General features: G+C 46.3%; 1 protein-coding gene and 1 long non-coding RNA gene across 4 annotated transcripts in view; one reads left to right on the top strand and one right to left on the bottom strand.

Moving 5' to 3' along the window:
* ABCC6 (ATP binding cassette subfamily C member 6) overlaps positions 1–17,092 on the bottom strand; it is a 40,089-nt gene that overhangs the window by 7,172 nt on the left and 15,825 nt on the right. For all 3 annotated transcript variants that reach the window (XM_019541788.1, XM_019541789.1, XM_019541790.1), the window contains 13 exons: positions 16,453–16,540; positions 15,757–15,826; positions 14,461–14,587; positions 13,607–13,783; positions 12,862–13,029; positions 11,410–11,593; positions 10,512–10,575; positions 8,797–8,923; positions 7,866–8,073; positions 5,385–5,695; positions 3,644–3,843; positions 3,137–3,263; positions 1,263–1,364 (listed from right to left, as the gene is read on the bottom strand). In XM_019541788.1, the coding sequence (XP_019397333.1) occupies positions 1,263–1,364; positions 3,137–3,263; positions 3,644–3,843; positions 5,385–5,695; positions 7,866–8,073; positions 8,797–8,923; positions 10,512–10,575; positions 11,410–11,593; positions 12,862–13,029; positions 13,607–13,783; positions 14,461–14,587; positions 15,757–15,826; positions 16,453–16,540 (1,953 nt within the window). The remainder of the gene's footprint in view (positions 1–1,262; positions 1,365–3,136; positions 3,264–3,643; positions 3,844–5,384; positions 5,696–7,865; positions 8,074–8,796; positions 8,924–10,511; positions 10,576–11,409; positions 11,594–12,861; positions 13,030–13,606; positions 13,784–14,460; positions 14,588–15,756; positions 15,827–16,452; positions 16,541–17,092) is intronic.
* Positions 2,244–15,351, top strand: LOC109314574. The gene is made up of 3 exons (XR_002102317.1): positions 2,244–2,337; positions 5,281–5,283; positions 15,339–15,351. It is a non-coding gene; the product is annotated as an uncharacterized LOC109314574 (long non-coding RNA).

Raw genomic sequence — 17,092 nt, 5'->3', positions numbered from 1 at the left:
TGGGCAGAGCAGATTGAGGCACTAGTGGTGAGGGAGGGAGTGGGGTTTGAGTGTGGGATTAAACTGCAAGAGGCTCATTGGGGGGTGGGGAGGGGGGATGGCTCCTGCCACTTCTCGCACCCCGGGGGAGGCCTGGTGGGCATGTGCCTCCCGGATCTGCATGTGGGGTGAGGGTGGGCTGCTGCTGTGGGCTGGGGCTGGAGCAGTGCTAGGCCCTTCCCGGAAGGTGCTGGGCTGCACCTGGGGTTAGAGGCAGCAGTGCTGGGAGGGGACTACAGGGGTATGCAGCCACCCCAAAATTCACCATAGCCCCCCCCCACCGCCCCACATCACTGCTGCATGCCCCAAGTGCAGCCCAGCCCAACTCTCCTGCCGTGAAAACCCTGACTGACCTCAGTCCCAGTCTGCAGTGGCAGCCTGCCCTTGCTCCGTGTGCAGATCTGGTGGCACATGCCTCACATGGCCTCCAGGAGTGTGCGCAGTGACAGGAGCCGTCCCCTCTCCCTGCACCCCCAGATGAGCTGCTCATGGCTCCGTTCCAACCCAGTTGGGCTGGGGTTGAGGCAGGTGCTGCACAACTCCCTCCCTTACCACAGGGGCCTCAATCTGCCCCCCTGTACCCTTTCCCTTACAACAGACTTACCAGCCGGACCTGGCTGCTCTCCACTCTGCTGGCTGTGCTCCTAACTGTCTGTGTGCTGCGCTGTGGCTGCATGCGTGCATGAGGTATTTAGCAGTGGCATTATCAACCACATCAGCCAAAACAGCTGAATGCCAGTCAATTTTCCTTAAATCAGTGCCAATCTGATATGGGACCGGTATGGCACCTCTAGTAAACACTGATATGATTAATGTGAAGAGGTACATAATTACTTACTGATGCAAATACAAAGGATTAAGTTGAGATTCTCAGCCATTAAAAAAGGTCAGCAATTAGCATAGCCCTGCATCCATGATGTCCCAATTAATGCAGTTTCCGAGTATGGAGAAAACTTGCAGGTCTTTCCATAGAACTTAACAAATGATACTTTGAAATGGCAGCTATTATTTACGTTATTTAAGGAAATAGCCTGAACAGAGGTTATAAATCATGCCTGCATAGTTTAATAAACAACAAATGCTGCCAGTTCTTAAAAGTAATGGCACTGGGCCCTTTGGAAGAAAGACACTGGGTGTTTATCCATTTAGAAAAGAAATATATTGCCAGTCTGCTTTGGGAAGAAGTCCAGTTCAAATGATGAGAACAATATCTGGTTAGCTACCTCTTTAGGAGTTGTTGAATACTCTTTCACTCTCTCCACCGAAACAACATTGTTTTCTATTTCTGTCCAGGAGCGCACCATCCAGTTCAAAATGCCAGTTATCTAGCAAGAGAGAAAGGAGCTTGAGAAAACAGAAATTAAATGTAGACTGACCAGGTTCTTGTGAAGTTGCTAATAGGGCTGTGCAAAATTTCACCACCAGTTTTGTTTTGACGCTGTTTTGACTCGTTTTGAGCTCAAAACAGCAAAATCAAAACAAAACAGATCTTCAAAACAGCCTCAAAATGAAGTGAGGCAAGTCGAAACATTTAAAATTTTTTTAATGTTTCGAGTTTCGAAGCTCAAGCTGAGCTTGCCTGCAGGGAAACAGAAACTAAAGTTAAGGGAGGGGGGCGGGGGGAGTGCTCTCATTGACTGTGTAGCTGGCCAGTGACTGTCACACTTCCCTGAGGTCTCTTCCAATCCCAGTGCTCTGGGGGAGGGATGGAAAAACTGCAGAAAAGGCAGCATTGTTTGAACCGCCCTGCTTTCTGCTTTGGTGTCAGTTGAGTGAGGGCGCACCTTAACACACACTCAGTGTCACCCACCCATGTCACGAGTTTTGCCTGTCAGCAGCTAGGGTGCAGGGGCCCAGAACCCAGCACCGATCTCCTTGACAGCTGGCAGGCTTTGTGGCCTCAGCAGGGCCTGGCAAGCCTGCAGTTTTCACCCTGCTGCACCTTAACACACACACACAGTATCACCCATGTCACGAGTTTTGCTCGTCTGCAGCTTGAGGTGCAGTTTCCCCCAAGCCCCTACGCCTATCTCCTTGAAACAAGGTGGGGTTCATGCTCTCAGAAGGGGCTACCATTCCTGCAAGTTTCATCCAAATCAGGCCAGAAATGACAAAATTATAGGTTATTTCGAGCTTCCCCATTATAGCCTATGGGCAAAAAGTCAAAACAGCATCAAAACAGCAAAACTTTTTCAACAAAACGGAACAGCAGTTTTGAATTGAAACGAAATTTGAAATGAAACGCTGTTCTGTTGAAACTCAAGTCGAAACATAATGGTGCCGTTTCGTACAGCCCCAGTAGCTAGCCCTTGCTACTTTGTAGGATGCAGCTTAGTACATGCACATTTTTCTGGCTGGCTGGTTGCCAGGGTGTTCATGATCTTGTTTTGTGATATCTGGCCTTGTTTTTTGTGGATCAACATTTGATTTGTTCACCTGCAGCTCCTCAGTGCTAATACAGTGTGTTAGATTTTCTGTTCTAAGCAACCTACATGTTTCTTGCAGTGATCTGATGGGGACAGTACTTTGCCTGTTAAATGTTCCTTCAGTTTCTACCTATTTTCAAACCCAGTAGTAGCAGGATAGTTACTGAGGGACCCTCCAGGTGTATGCATTAGACTTGTTCTCTATAACGGTAGTGCACACAAGTGTTGCACTTTATAAGCTGTAATTGCACAGTTTGCAAACATAAGCTTTTTACAAAATAGAATTTGGAACAAATTCTATTGAATTCAGTTTAATTTTAAATAGAAAGAAAGCAGCTGGTATTTTGGGAGAAAAAAACACTTACTCCCCTTCACTACTGCAATTCATGTGTTGCACAACTGTGCTAGTACATGACAACCTGACATTTGTCCAGAAGCTGTTAACATCTGGGAAGCTGGCTTAGTTTCATAACTTCATAACTGTCCAAGCTGAGAGAAATGTCAAAGATTCTTTAAAATACTTCCATCTGGAATGCCCTGTGGGCTGATCCTCAGATGAGCAGATGCTGCAGGATCTGGATCCCTGGGGCATTATCCATGATGAACATAAATGACTGACAACCTGAGACTCCTGTTAGATGGCAAAACCATACACTGCTGTTCTGAGTTACCTGAAGAGCATATGAAATGGAAAAGGCAGCAATCCCCGGAGTAAGTTGTTTTTTGTTGATCACAGCAAAAAGGGCTGCAAACAATACAATGCTGTTGCCTAGAAACTCCAGGTTTGCAGCCAGCCACCTACAAGCAAAGCAGAGATTTAGCTAATTTTTGCTGAGATTCTTATTTCCTCCCCATTTCTCTTATCACTGGCAAGTGCTCTTTAAAATGCTTCTGGGGACAGAGAGCTCTAAAGTCATGGCCACTTGGTTGACTGTTACTTTTCATCAACAGTGAAATGCCATCAGGTACTTGCAGCAAAAGTATTCTGTGTTCTGTCTGGGGACCGCGGCTGTGTGCTCAGAAGCTCTGTACCACTGATCTTTAGGTGGAGGCAGACTCTGGACTTGTTACTCTGATATTGGCAGCAGCAAGGTATAGCAGCTCTTCCCTTAAGCACTGCTTATGTGAAGCTTCATGTGAATGGCAGGATCCTATCCCCTATATTTTCAGCTTCCTACCTGTCAGCGACCACCCCAGGGAAGCACATTCTCTGGTTCTCATCCACTCGGAAATCGTTCTGGGAAATAAACCTCTGTTGCGCCTTGTAAGCACGGATCACACCACTTCCTTGGAACGTCTCTGAAATGTGGGAGTAAATGGGCGAGCGGCTAGCAGCCTCCAGACGCCTCAGCTGGCAGGAGGTGGCGACGTAGAAATTCTGGGAAAAATGGAATGGAAGGGGCAAGTGATCTGGTGAGAACGTATCACTCGCCCACTCATCAGGCTCGTATCCAGAAAACCTGGGATGGGCCCAATGTGCAGCAAAACCCAGTGACCCAGCAGTATAAAAACTAATGTGCAGACCAAATGTGTTTAGACCTACGAGGTGAGATATGGCATCAAAGACGTTCCTGAAGGAGCACAGCACGTAGCCTGGGGAACGAGGGAGGAGGAAATGTATGCGAGGTAGCTGTAAGGACCTAAAGTCTTGTCTACCTTACAGTAGCCTCCCCAGGTTGTTCAAAGGTTGATTAATAGGGTAATTGAGTGGTGTAGATGGAAATACAATGCCCTTCTATTGCATCTGTCCCATTCACTGCTACTTATGTTAGATGTCTTGTTTCCCTACCCTATTTACTCATAGTAAACCACACTGATCATAGGTTTGGTCTATACAAGAAAGCCTCTGCCTACTAAACTAGAGTGTGATTTCACTGCATGCAGAGTGCTGCATTAGCTTTCTGTGTGGACACATAAACCAAGTCCACATAGGGTGTTAGTGTGGCATAGTGTAAATTTGCACTGTAGCTTACCAAGCACTGGGCAGCTGGTGTAGACAAGCTCTGTATCACGAGGTATCAAATAAAGACATTTCAAATGTAGCATCTTTTGTAACTTGTCTGTCACTGTTTTCAGAATGGGAGGGGGGGAAGGGAGCAGAGGGAGTTCAGCCTGGGGGTTTTTCAGTCCCCTACCCCCACTGAGGTGGGTGGGTGTATTGGAGCCACCCAGGAAGTGGGGGGAAGCTCCAATTCATCCACCCCACCCTTCAGCACCAGCTGTGGAGTCCCAAAAAGGAGCTCCCTTTGCTACCTTCCCCCCTCCCATTCTGAAACCTGGACATTGTAATGGGAACCTGGCTGCAGGCTCCTAGGGGGCAGGTAGATTTCCCCCCCGAGCCAACAGTGAACTTCGGTTTGGTCTGGGGTAAGGTTCGTAACTAAGAACCTTTGCAGAAAACATTCAGAGTTACAGCTGGGAGCTGCACCTGGGGCTTCTCAGTCTCATTCTGGCAAAATGTCTGACCCACCAAAAAGCCAGACTGGAAGATCTGGGTGCAGTGAAAAGCATATGCCTTTTTGGTATAGGCTGCTAGGAAACCAAGGCGGGGAAATTGCTTCTGATTTTAGCTGCATTTCATTTATGCTGGGGAAATACAGGAGTATTCCTCCATATTGGACTCCTGCCAAAACACCACGAATACATAAGACTTGTCATGAGGCTTGTGGGATGAAGAGTTTGGGTTCTGTGCAAACCATTGATCTTGGTGGGTTTAGTCACTGGTGGTTTTGGTTCAGGTATGAAATCAGATGCAAAAACCCATTTCTCTGGATTTCTCAGAAAGGTCTGGTTCATGTTAATCTAAAGACGGGAGTTGGTTCCTGCAGGAAGGGACAAGAGTGGTTCTTATACCACCCACAATGCTCAAGTCCTCCTAATCTTTCCAACCGAAAACTAAACATCAGGACAAAATCTTACTTGGAACGCAGCATACAGCACTGTCAATGGCACGATTGCCACCACCGCTATTGGCGTGGCCAATACAATCACAATGTAGATCTCCAACAAGTTGAACAAGAACCCCAGCAAGGACTTAAGCTTATCTGGGATAACAGAATCAATAGCATCCATTTCTTTGGAGAAGCGGTTCAGCAAGTTTCCAATGGATGTCTGCTCAAAGAACATCATTGGGGACCTAGCAATGTTTTCCAGTAACTGCCGAAAAAGCTTGCGGGATGCTATTGTCCCTCCTAGCAGGACGGCTGCTGTGGACCCAAACTTGCCAATGGCTGTAACAAAAAAGGGAAGTAAAGTGCAAGAGAAATCAAGAGTTCAGGTTGGGCACGTCACTGTAATTCAAAGTCAAGGTTATTTAAACCCTCCCCATGAATTTAATACTAGCAAAAGGAACTGGCCTATTTATAAGCATTATTGTAGCATCTTAAAAGCCTTAGTCATAGACTAGGACCCTACTGTGCAAGACACTACACAAACACAGCATAGGAAGATGGCCCTTGTCCTAAGGGGTTTACTATCTAAGACCGAGTTTCTCTAAGTGTAACGGAGCAGTTCATTCATTGTCACCCACCAGACAGCCTTCCTCCCCAAAGAGAGAAGCCCTGCTTTCTTCAGTGAACACGCACTGAACTGGGATGACTGACTCTTCTGAGTAGAGTAAACCCCACAAGTTCCAACTCTGAGGCCCCCTCTACACATTATACTTAAGGCATGATTAACCAGGTAATCGCATCTTAAGTTGTGACACAGCTACACGTTCAACCAATTAATGGCGTGATAAAATAAGCTACAAAGTTATTCCACAAAAAATGTGTAATAATTTTAAAGCTTGTTCTAATCATACTATTAATTGAATGTGTGGCCAGACCCTGTGACTGGCAGCCCCATCAACTGAGGGGCTCCCAACCACAGGGGAGCACCACCTGCTGCCAGCCCTGCAGCTGACAAGGCTCACAGTGGTGGCAGCACTGGCTGTGGGGCTTGCAGAGGAAAAAATGCTGCCGCTCCTGCATGAATGACTGGTGCCTTCTGAGACTGGCTGGGGGAGGGAAAGGGGACAATCTGTAAGCGGCAGTGTTGGCAGCGAGCAGGGACTGCTCGCAGACGCTGGTGGCAGTGTTGGCGGTGGCCAATCTCAAGGTGGGCACGTGCCCCCCCCCATGTGTTACCTATGCTCCCTTGTGAGACGCCTTGGCTGTGGGGGCAACACAGGGGAATGCTGCTGCCACTGCCAACCTCCTGTGCTGAGGGGCTCAAGCTGTGGCAGCGTTCCCCTGTGCTGCTCTGTAGCTGACACTGCATTAGCTTGCAGCAGCAGCAGCAAAGACAGCACTGGTGCTCCTGCAAGCTTCTGGAGGTGTGGGGCTTGTGGTGGCAGCAGCGTGCCCCTGTGCTTCTCCCGCTGCGAGCCCCGCAGCCCACATCTGTCACAGGGCTCACAACAGGGACAGTGCAGGAAACACTGCCCCCCCCCCCCCGTGAGCCTCGTTAACTGTGGAGCTCACAGCTGCGGGAGTTGGTGCAGGGGGAGCCTGGGATCGTGATCCCAGGCTCCCCCTGCACCAGAGATAAGGTGCAATGGGATCTAATATGTGATCCCACAATTGCACCTCCTGCCATGCATGTGTGGCACGGCACAAAACACAATTGTGTGGCTTGTACAGTAGATACCACTCTGCCTTTACCTGCACATGTAGAGGGGGCCTGAGAGGTCTAGAGTCACTGTCACGGCAGGAACGACTAACAGTTTCCATTCTAACCTCTATTTTCACTTAGTTTAAAACTGTCAACACTTGGGCTGAAATTTTCCAGGTTTGAAGCTGCCTTAAATTCATTTTTTTTCTTTTAAGTGTTGGACTTTTTTTCAGCCATTTTTGTTTACGAGAAAGGGATAACCAGTATCTAATTGCATTTAACTGTCGCACCTTTTAATTTTTACATGCAAAAGATGTATGATCATAGATGGTATTTGATTTGTAAGAAGTGGCATATTGATTTAAGGTGTGACTTAATGGAAGGGAAAATGGGAACCAGATAGGGTAACGAGGGGACAAAGGAGGAAATGAGGAGAACAGGGGGCTGAGGAACAGGGAGGCTGAGAAAGTTGCAACAGTCCCAACCTGAGACTTTTTCATGGGCACCAGATCCTATAGTTTTAACCATGGAGGTGAAGAACGGAGCCATTTCCCACTGTTTTTGGTTGCAATCCACACTATGTTAAAGATGTGGTGTGCACACACAAGCAAGCCAAAGTGTTGGGCAGCAATACTGGGAATATTGCTCAGATCCCATACAAATCAGTACTGGGCAAACTGGGTTCTGTGCCAAGACTTCTGGTTTCCAAGAGCCCTTGAGACAAACTTCCCCTAAGAAATATGACTATTTGTAAGCTGGGAAAATGTCCTGAAAGAGAAAGGCGGGAAGGTGACCAGGTCAACAAACCTTGAATGACTCCAAGAACGCCGAACACGCCAACTCGCAGCTCTGTGTGCTTTTGCGTTCCATTGTTAACAGGGTCATCTGCCCACTTGCTGAGCCAGTAACCCCGACAAAACGACGCAGTTTGCTGACATGTAAACAACAGGATGATGTACAAACAGACGGGGGAGCCCATTGCCTTCAGGTAGTCCAAATAAATGGAAGTATTAACCTAGAGTGAAGCAATCAAGAGAGAAGGGGAGGGAGGTGGGGGAAAGCAAGGGCCAGGCTTGTTAAGCTGTTTGCTTTTAAGTGAGGCAGTGATGTATCATGGTGTACATGTTCTGTTATGCATCAGCTGCCTTGGCAGCCCCAATGATATTCACTTTTACTGCAGAATGAATACATTGCAGTACTGTTAAACCAATTCAGGGCATCCAGGCAACTTGCAAGTGCCTGCTGAGTCCACATTGGCATCGTTTTCAGTAATGTTTATTCTCACTGGTGATAACTTACAAGCATCCTATTAACTGCTCACCAGTGGAAGCTAACTTGCCATAAATAACAACTTTAGAGATGTATCTCTTGGGCAAGAGAAGCCTTCTGAAATCCTTGTGCTTCCCTCTGTGACTCAGAACTCCTATTTGCCTCTGTTCTTTGCTACTGGGTTTATAATGTCACCCCTCACTCTTCCTTTCCTTCCCACGTCTCTACTGTCTGCCATTCTGCAATCATAGCCACTTCTATACAGTGTCTGGACTCCACTTGTGAAATCCTCCTTTTTTGCCTGGGTTAACAAATCCCTGACTTCCACAAGACCTGCTTCCCCAGACCAGCTCTTTTGAATGTGCTTCTCTTGAGCAAAACGAGAAGACTAATACTACTCTTATTTTTAAGCTCATCTCCCATGCTCATTGTATGTGTCATTAATCTTAAGAGGACATGCTGCAGTTACCCTGCCATGCTGAGTTTTCTCCCCTTCGATAAGTCTTCCCACATCTTTGGAAGCTGCAGTAGGTGCACGGTCTTGTCTTATGGCTCTGTAGCTGCTTCTCTCTGTAGAAGCCTTGAGTGACCTGTCACTGTAGAGAAACACAACACTGTAGCCAACACTATAAGGTTTTTAAGTCTGAGGTTGTAGGTGTTAGGCTTTGGAGGGGGGTGGTTAACATTTGTTAGTATGCAGTCAGTGCGTAAGTCCAGGAATCAAAATCTATCCTGCCCAGATGAGGCTAGTACTGAATGCAAGTCCTGAGCCTCCCATACCTGGCTAATATGAAAGCATTTTGGTCCCAGTCCATTTCCTAGGGTCAGGGTCCTAGTATCGCTCAGACTGGCAGTGGTCACAAAACAGCAGGGAGGCCAAGGATTAAATGGACCGGAGGCTAGAATCCTCTCTCACCCATGGAGGTAGCACCTCTAGATACAATGTGGGGCACACTGTAGATGTAGAAGCTTTCACTGCTGCTGTGGGTCTTGTAATTTCTCTAGGGCTAATCCAGAGGACTTCAGTCTCCAGTGATCTCAGCGTCCCTTTCCATGACCAATGTGGGGGGGTCTCTCTCAATCATGCCTTGTGCTACTTTGCTAAGGACTCATGACATTGATCAATCAAACAGTTAAGCAGACAGGACTGGCAACTTCTTATGGGAGTATGACAAGTCTCCTGTTTGATCTGCCTGTCATTACTTTGACTGACAGTCTGTTACAGCTTCAGTCAAAAATGCCAACTCTTCCTTTACCCTGCTGTCTGTCATCCTTTCCTCTCTGCCCTGCAGTGATTGCTTACCTCTCTGTAACAGCTATTGAATGAATGGTGATTTAAATGCAAAAAAGGAGGGGTCTTTTAAAATGTTTGTATTATAGACTGATAGATTGTTAGGGGCTGGAAGGGATCTTGTAGATCATCAGGTACAGTCCCCCTGCACTAGGCAGGAAAAGATAACTGGGGTCAAGTGACACCACTGAGGTGACTGTCCAGTCTTTTGAAGATGTCCGGGGTAGGTGACTGCACCACCACTGGAGGGATTCCATTCCAGTTTGGTCACCCTGACTGTGAAGGAGTTTTTCCTGGAATTGAGCCTGAAGCGGCCTTCCAGGAGTTTGTATCCATCGCTCCTGGTTTTCCCCGGGGTGCCCTGGTGAACGGCTGGTCACCAAGTTCTTGATGTACTCTCCTGATATAGCAGTAAGCTGCTACCACGTCCTCTCTCAGCCTTCTCTTCTGTAGGCTGAAGAGGCCCAAGTCCTTCAGCCTCTCCTTGGATGGCTTGTCTTGCAAGTCCCTGATCATACAGGTGGCTTGTCTCTGGACCCTCAAGTTTTCCCACGTCCTTGCGGAAGTGCGGTGCCCAGAACTGGATGCAGTATTCTAAGTATCAGAGTACTTCGTGTCTGATCAAGCAAGATGCTGCTCACAAAAGCTTATGACTCTCTGATTTAGTTAGTCTGTAAGGTTTCTACCTGAAGTCGGAAAAAAAACAATGGCTTCTCATGATGCATGGTGCAAACACCATCACATGTTCAGAGACAAGGAGAACCCTGCATATGTCCTGTCCCTGCCCTTGCCCTATTTGCATCCAGCCTGATTGCAAACCTACTGGATTCAATGGCTTGCCTAGGCTTTGGAGCAGACCCTTGCTTCGGTGTTGAAGACAAGCTTAGTTTTACCTGAAGGGTTCTTCTGGGTGCGTAGCATTTCTGGGAACGACAGCATTATCAGCATTTCCTGCAGCTGTGGGACAAATGTATTTTAATAACTCGCAGTCTCCTTTTGTCCTGTTTTAACCTCTGAGAGTTCAGCAGCACAACAAAGATTCACTTCAAGGGACTTTTTATAAAGGGAAGTGTATATTTGTCTGATTTTTCTCCAGAGAGCTGCAGCAATGGCACATGTGGGGGGTAAGGTATATTAATAGTTAGCGATTCCAATATGAAGGTATTATTCACACATCTTGCATAACTGGCCCTACATTATTGGGTGATGAGTAGGTTAATTTGCTGACAGCATATGATTTTTTCCTTACTAAATAAACAGTGCTCTATCACAATGCAGCTCAGGATTAGATCACATGGGGAAAATGCTTCATATTTCAGTAATGGAACAAAGCTAATGCTTGTTCAAAGGGCACCTATACATGTGCTCTGGGATGTGGGGAGTGTTTTAATTAGAGTGGCTCTCAGGAACTGCAAAAATGCCCACAGCATCTCATGTATTCAGTGTCCCACATTTCAAAAGAGTGGTGGGGGTGCTTTAACTAAAGTTTGTTTGATGACCTTTAGTTAAAGTGCCCCTGCCGCCACTTTGAAATGTGGGAACAATAAATATATGAGACTGCAGCACGCTGGAGCATTCTGATTAGACTGCCCCACCAGACTCCAATGTGGTCTAATCAAAATGTGCTTGACAACATGTAGAAGTGCCCAAATGTTCTGTTCCATTTCACTCTTCCCCACTGTGAACAGTAGTGGATCTCCATTGAGGCAATAATACGCTAAACATAAAAGCAGTGTACTATAAGGAGCAAATGATTCAGCAAGGTGCAAATTATTTGCATGTGTGGATTACCTGGTAAATCATAGGCCTCTTCCTCTTGCGCGCTGCTGTATGAATAAAGGAAGTCGGCAAAAACCCCATTTTTCTGTAACAGTTCTTGGTAGCAACCCATTTCTGAGATCTCACCATCCACCAGCACAACAATATTGTCGACATAAGGCAAGATGCTGATTGTGTGAGTCACCAGAATACGAGTCTGTTTAAAGAGAGTTCAGTTAAATAACCAGCCTTTGGTGCGACTACTTCTCTTAACCTTCTGCTCTCGCTGAAAGGACTGCACAAGTGAATGCATGTGGCCAGTTCAGGGTCAGCAGTGTTATTAAACAAGGTACTTCTGTGATGTTTATTACTGTGGGATCTGAGAGACCTATGGCACTCCTATGAAGTAAAGTATTGTTTGTCAACATTTTATAGGGGGAAAAATGGATGTCACAGAGGCTAAATGACTTGTTTATGATCCCTTGTGAGTTGTAGGTCACTTGAGAAAAGACTAGAAGAGCTTGGCTTGCTCAACTTACCAAAGCAGGGACAAGAGGGGATGTCAGGTGGAAACAGCAGGGAGGGAGGAGAGCCCTTAAGTTAAAGTAAGGGTGTCAAACTCACTCTGGGTCCCAGGCTGGATCTGGACTGACAGGCTTTTCCTGGGCCAGATCCACGGAGCCAGCAGCAGCTGTGGTGAATCTAGGTCCAGGGCCAGGAGTGCAGGTCTAGAGGTATGTGACAGTGCAGGCGAGGGAGTGGGCAGCGGTATGGGGGTGTGTGAATGGGCAGCAGGGTGGGTCCAAGGGTGGATAACGGCACAGATTTGGGTGTGGGTGGTGATGTGGGTGTGGGATTGGGAAGCAGCACAGATCCAGGGGCAGGCATTGCGGGTAGGGGTATGTGGCACTGCAAGCAATGGTGCATGGATCCAGGGGCATGCGGTAGTGCAAGTAGGGGAGCAAGCAGAGCACTGATCTAGGGGTGGGTAGCAGCAATGAAAGCAAGGAAGGCCTGTATCTGCACGGACCTTGCTCACCCCCTGCCACCATTGGCAATGTTTATTGGGGTAAAAAGACCCTGAATTCTGCAGCAGACCATGCTCCAGTGGCCTGCCAGACTATGGACAGTCTAGATGGAATAGATCTGCAGGCCAGATCCAGCCATACAGTAGGTTGTATGTTTGACAACCCTGAGCTAAAGGACAGTGTTGGTCAAAAGCAAAAAGGCTGAAAATTAAAAGGAAGAGTAAGGTCCTAGAACAGCTCCCAATAGGAGTGTGTGTGTTGTGGGAATAAACCTAGCTTGTTTGAAGATGAAGCTTGATCAGCTTATGAAAGAAATTATAATACATGGCCCCCTGTGAGAATTCCTACCCCATGCAGGCACTGAAGGAGTGTGGATGGCTCAAGCCAATTTTTGCATCCTCTGTCAGAAAAACTGATAGTAGGCTGCCACTCTGCAGACAGCAACTTATCTACATACCTTCTCCTTCAGTAAGCCATTAGGTCCAATGACCTGCTCAAAAATATGCTGTCCAACTTGGGCATCCACAGCTGAAAGAGGGTCATCCAGTAGGTAAATAGCTGCCTTCTGGTACACTGCTCGAGCAAGCCCCACCCTCTGTTTCTGACCTCCAGATATATTTATTCCCTGTTGAGATATAAAGATGCTTACTCAGATGCTACTGTACATTTGCTACCCACTTTCACTGCCTTATGCTGAGGTTTAATGACACTATACACATTTGGTTCCTAAAATTTCCCACAGTGCTGTTTTCTCTTGCACCCCTCAAACAGCTCTCAGAACTCTGAAGGCAGAGTCTGAACCACCCTTGTTCAGTCCCTACTCTGCTGCTGTGCAGAGGCTTTAAAAGTAGGGATGTGAATATTGTTTAGTTATATGGGTTAAACGATTAAGCCCATAACACAGCAGCTTCTGGGGGGCTTCTGATTCCTGCTGGGGCATTGTGTACCTTCCCTGCCAGACTGCGCCTGCCCCGAATCAAAAGATAACCAGTAAGCTAACCACTTATCACTGCACTTATCAGTTTAGGTTGCCTCCACTTTCAGATGCCCAACCAGAGACCCCCTTTTAATTAGGGCCTGATGTTCAGAAAGCCCTGAGCATCTGCCCACAGCAAAACAAGTCCCTTTAAGTGCCTCAGTCTAGGGAGCAAAAACTACCAGTCGTGCAGGGAAATCTTTTAGATCATATAATGTTGAGAAACCTTTTCTCCTATTTCACTTCTGCTTCCTGCAGGGAAGGTTTCCAGGTCTGGGTGCAGCGCACAAGCATGTATCACTCGGTTATACCAACTGTCGTCCATCTCTTTTCCAAACAGGATATTGTCTTCCACTGAAGCATTCTGTATCCAAGCTTGCTGGGGGACATAAGCCACTGTGCCCTGGGATATGGCAATGGGAGAGTCTCACTAATGAGCTTTATCTTTTTCATAAGCTTTTCTCAAAGGAAGGAAGAATGTTTTAGATGGCAGAAATCTTGCTTTTTAAGCCCTGTTCCCCCCTCCCCCCCACCAGCTGCCTTGCTGCAGTTTGGTGTTAAAAAACTCCTAAAATGAGGCCCCAAAGGATAATCTGAGCAAGTAACTTCTATAGTCAAACCACAGTGCACTAGGATGAAAACAGCACTAAGCATGGTACCAGAAGCAATTAGCTGGTGCAGCACAAAGCTCATGGGACCCAAACCCCTGAAGGCACTTCTCGTGCATGACAGTCTGTAGTGTGTACTCTGAGAGGGCTTTCACCTACTCAGCACTTTCCAAGGTAAAAGAAATGTCGTCATGCTTATTTTGAAGATGAGGAAATTGAGGCATGGGAGTGTGTGAAGTGATCTGCCCAGTGTGTTTCAGCATAGTAATAGCTGATTTAGGAGCCCAATTATAGTCCTCACACGCCCTGTGCAATGGCCCAGGATGCCCCTGTGAGATATATGCAGCCAAGGCACCAAAGTGTGCTTTTTGGTGGGTTTTTATCAAAAGGCAGTGATTACATATGAAACTTGGTCAACACAGCACCTTTGCTTATGTCCTGATCAAGAGCAAACACTCAGGGAAAGCTCTACCTTCACAGATACGTGGCCTTCCAACTTCTGCAACTCCCCAAGTAATGTTGCCAGCAGAGAAGACTTTCCAGCTCCCACCTGGCCCACCACAGCAAGCAGGTTGCCTTCCAGCACAGATAAATTTATCCTGCCAAAACACAGCACTGTAGCTCCCGAGGTCACTGCTATCAGAGCTGCGGAGATGGAATGGTTGCAGAGGAAACTAACAAGACCTTGGCTCATGTCCCTTCTGGAGAAAGAAAATGTTTGCCTCCCCTTGTCCCATAAAACTTCAGCTACTCAGGACAGGCAAACCACCTCTGGTTGCACTGCTGACTTTCCAGCACCTCAAAACCTATCCCTTCAAAGTTGTCCCCGACCAAGAAGCTGGCAGGCATCAGTCTGCCCTATTGCTTATTATGTAGAGATGGGGCACTGATATACATGCTCTGGAGTGGGGGTGTTTTAATTAGAGAGGCTCTGGGGAGCTGCTGTAATTAAAATGCCCACAGCATCTCATGTATTCAGCGTCCTGTATTCCAAAATGGCAGAGGAGGTGCTTTAACTAAAGTTGATTTGAGCTTTAGTTAAAGTGCTCCTGCCACCATTCTGAAATGTGGGGATGCCGATGACACGAGACACTGTAGCACGCTTGATTAATTAAGTATGCTCTCACGCGTTCTAACTAGGATGTGTCAAAGCCTGTGTAAAAGTGCCCGTGGAGTCTAGCCAGATCCAGATCCCACTTAAAGGTTCTCTGAAACTCAATTTCTGTAAAATAGGTTAAACCAAAGTGCTGGATATGAACACCCTTGATCTTGAGCACAATCAGTATCAGGTTCAGATTTGTGACAAAAACCCTATCAGCTTATGCCTTTCTTTCACTGCTCTAAGCAAAGTTCTTGTTGCATTTGTAATACTCTCCACTTCTGGAACCGGCAGGCCTTGTGAGGTAAGTGTTACAGAATAAAATGGGCTACACTGTAAAGTCAAATGCATATCACAGTTCCAATATTTAAGTGTAGCTGCCTTAAGTTACCCAAGGTCTATATCTGGACAAGTAAATACCAGCTTGATGTACCTCACTGCCCACCCAATACCCAAATATAGAAGTGGGCATCCTAGTAGTATTGTACCCACATTCAGACACAGCACATGCATGCTATACGTCCTGCTTTCTGCCTCAGTTTGTAAATTGTTCAGAACAATTTGAGAAAGCAAACTCCTCCAGACTATTTTGTACCGGGTTCACTTGCCAGGCCTATCCGTCAGCCCTTCTCACAACCTATGGAAAGAAGTATTCAAAAAAAATTATACCTTTTCAGGCAAGGGAAATGTTCTTTGCTCCAGCGGAAGGTTCCATTCCTTATGATGATACATTTCTTGACTAAAATAGAGAAACACAAAAGGCATACATGCTTTTAGCAAGAGCTACATTCATGCACCTGATTAAAGACCTGGTGCATTGATTGATTGCAGTAAACCACTGATGTTCTCCATGTCTTAATAAAAGGGGAATAAATGCCATTTTAACACAGTCTTTCCAGGGTGTGCCCACATTCAAATGCTGATATATTAACAACTGGATTGGAATCACCTACCCATCAGATAGAGTAATTTTTGGTTATACCTAGATCTGACCCAATATCTTTAAGAGGAGCTTTTGTGGGTTATGTTCTCAGCTTGTTCATGGTGCTACTTTTACTTGTTGAGGATATGACCTTTTGATTCCTTTGCCCATACTTGAGTTATTCAGAGATCCTTAGAAGCTGCATTATCATCTTTAAAGACGCTTTTAATGTTACAGTCACGGAATCTTCTCCACCCTCTTCTTAAAGCCCCTCCCACCAGTTAAGATTTTCTTTGTGTATCTTGACATTTGCTGTCAAATCACAGCAAATGATTATAGCCGTAACAAAAAACTAATAAAACTAGTGACCGTAATGGGAATCCAAATTCCACATGGTCTGTTCTCCCCCTGCTATGTGTCCATTCACAATAATGGAAACTTACAGCTATCCAACAGATTTGTGTTCATGTTGTCTGAATCCAGCTCTTCCAAACTAAGAAATGCAGCTAAACGGTTTAAGGAAACCTTGGCCTGAAACATAAACAGATGCTGAACTGTAAAGGAAGGTAAAGTGAATACTGAGCTCTGATTGTTTATTTCTATAATTGGGCTTTTGCCATTTATATGGAAAATTAATTTTATGAAAGAGGAAGAACAGAGCGGTGTTGGTTTCCCTCCAACTCAGCAGCCCAACCCAGCTTTCCCTGTCTCTTCTTTCTCCAAAAGAGTGCCCATTCTGGCCAGACATTTGAATGTGACATGTTTCCAGAATCTTTTTTTACTAATGGTGCCTGCTTCATAGGACTATTCAGAAACAAGGGAACCAAGGGCAGATGCTTCCCAGTTTAAGAACAGTAGGGATTTGAACTTGACCCATTGGCTGTCTAGTCCTAGTGCCATTTTATTAGTTGTGACATCCTATTTATCTAGCTAGGATAGGAAGCCCTAGAGCTGTCTCTGATCTTATATGTTTGTGGTGTTTTAGGGGTGTAAATACCATATTTACTTGAGTCTAAGACAAGGGTTTTCCCCCTAGGCAGGATGGGGGAAAAGGTCCCTCAGCTTAGATTTCCGTGCCAAGTA

Source organism: Crocodylus porosus, unplaced genomic scaffold, assembly GCF_001723895.1.
Source record: "Crocodylus porosus isolate Cpor-Errol unplaced genomic scaffold, CroPor_comp1, whole genome shotgun sequence".
In the NCBI taxonomy this organism is placed as follows: domain Eukaryota; kingdom Metazoa; phylum Chordata; order Crocodylia; family Crocodylidae; genus Crocodylus; species Crocodylus porosus.
This window is presented reverse-complemented; position numbering and strand designations above follow the sequence as displayed.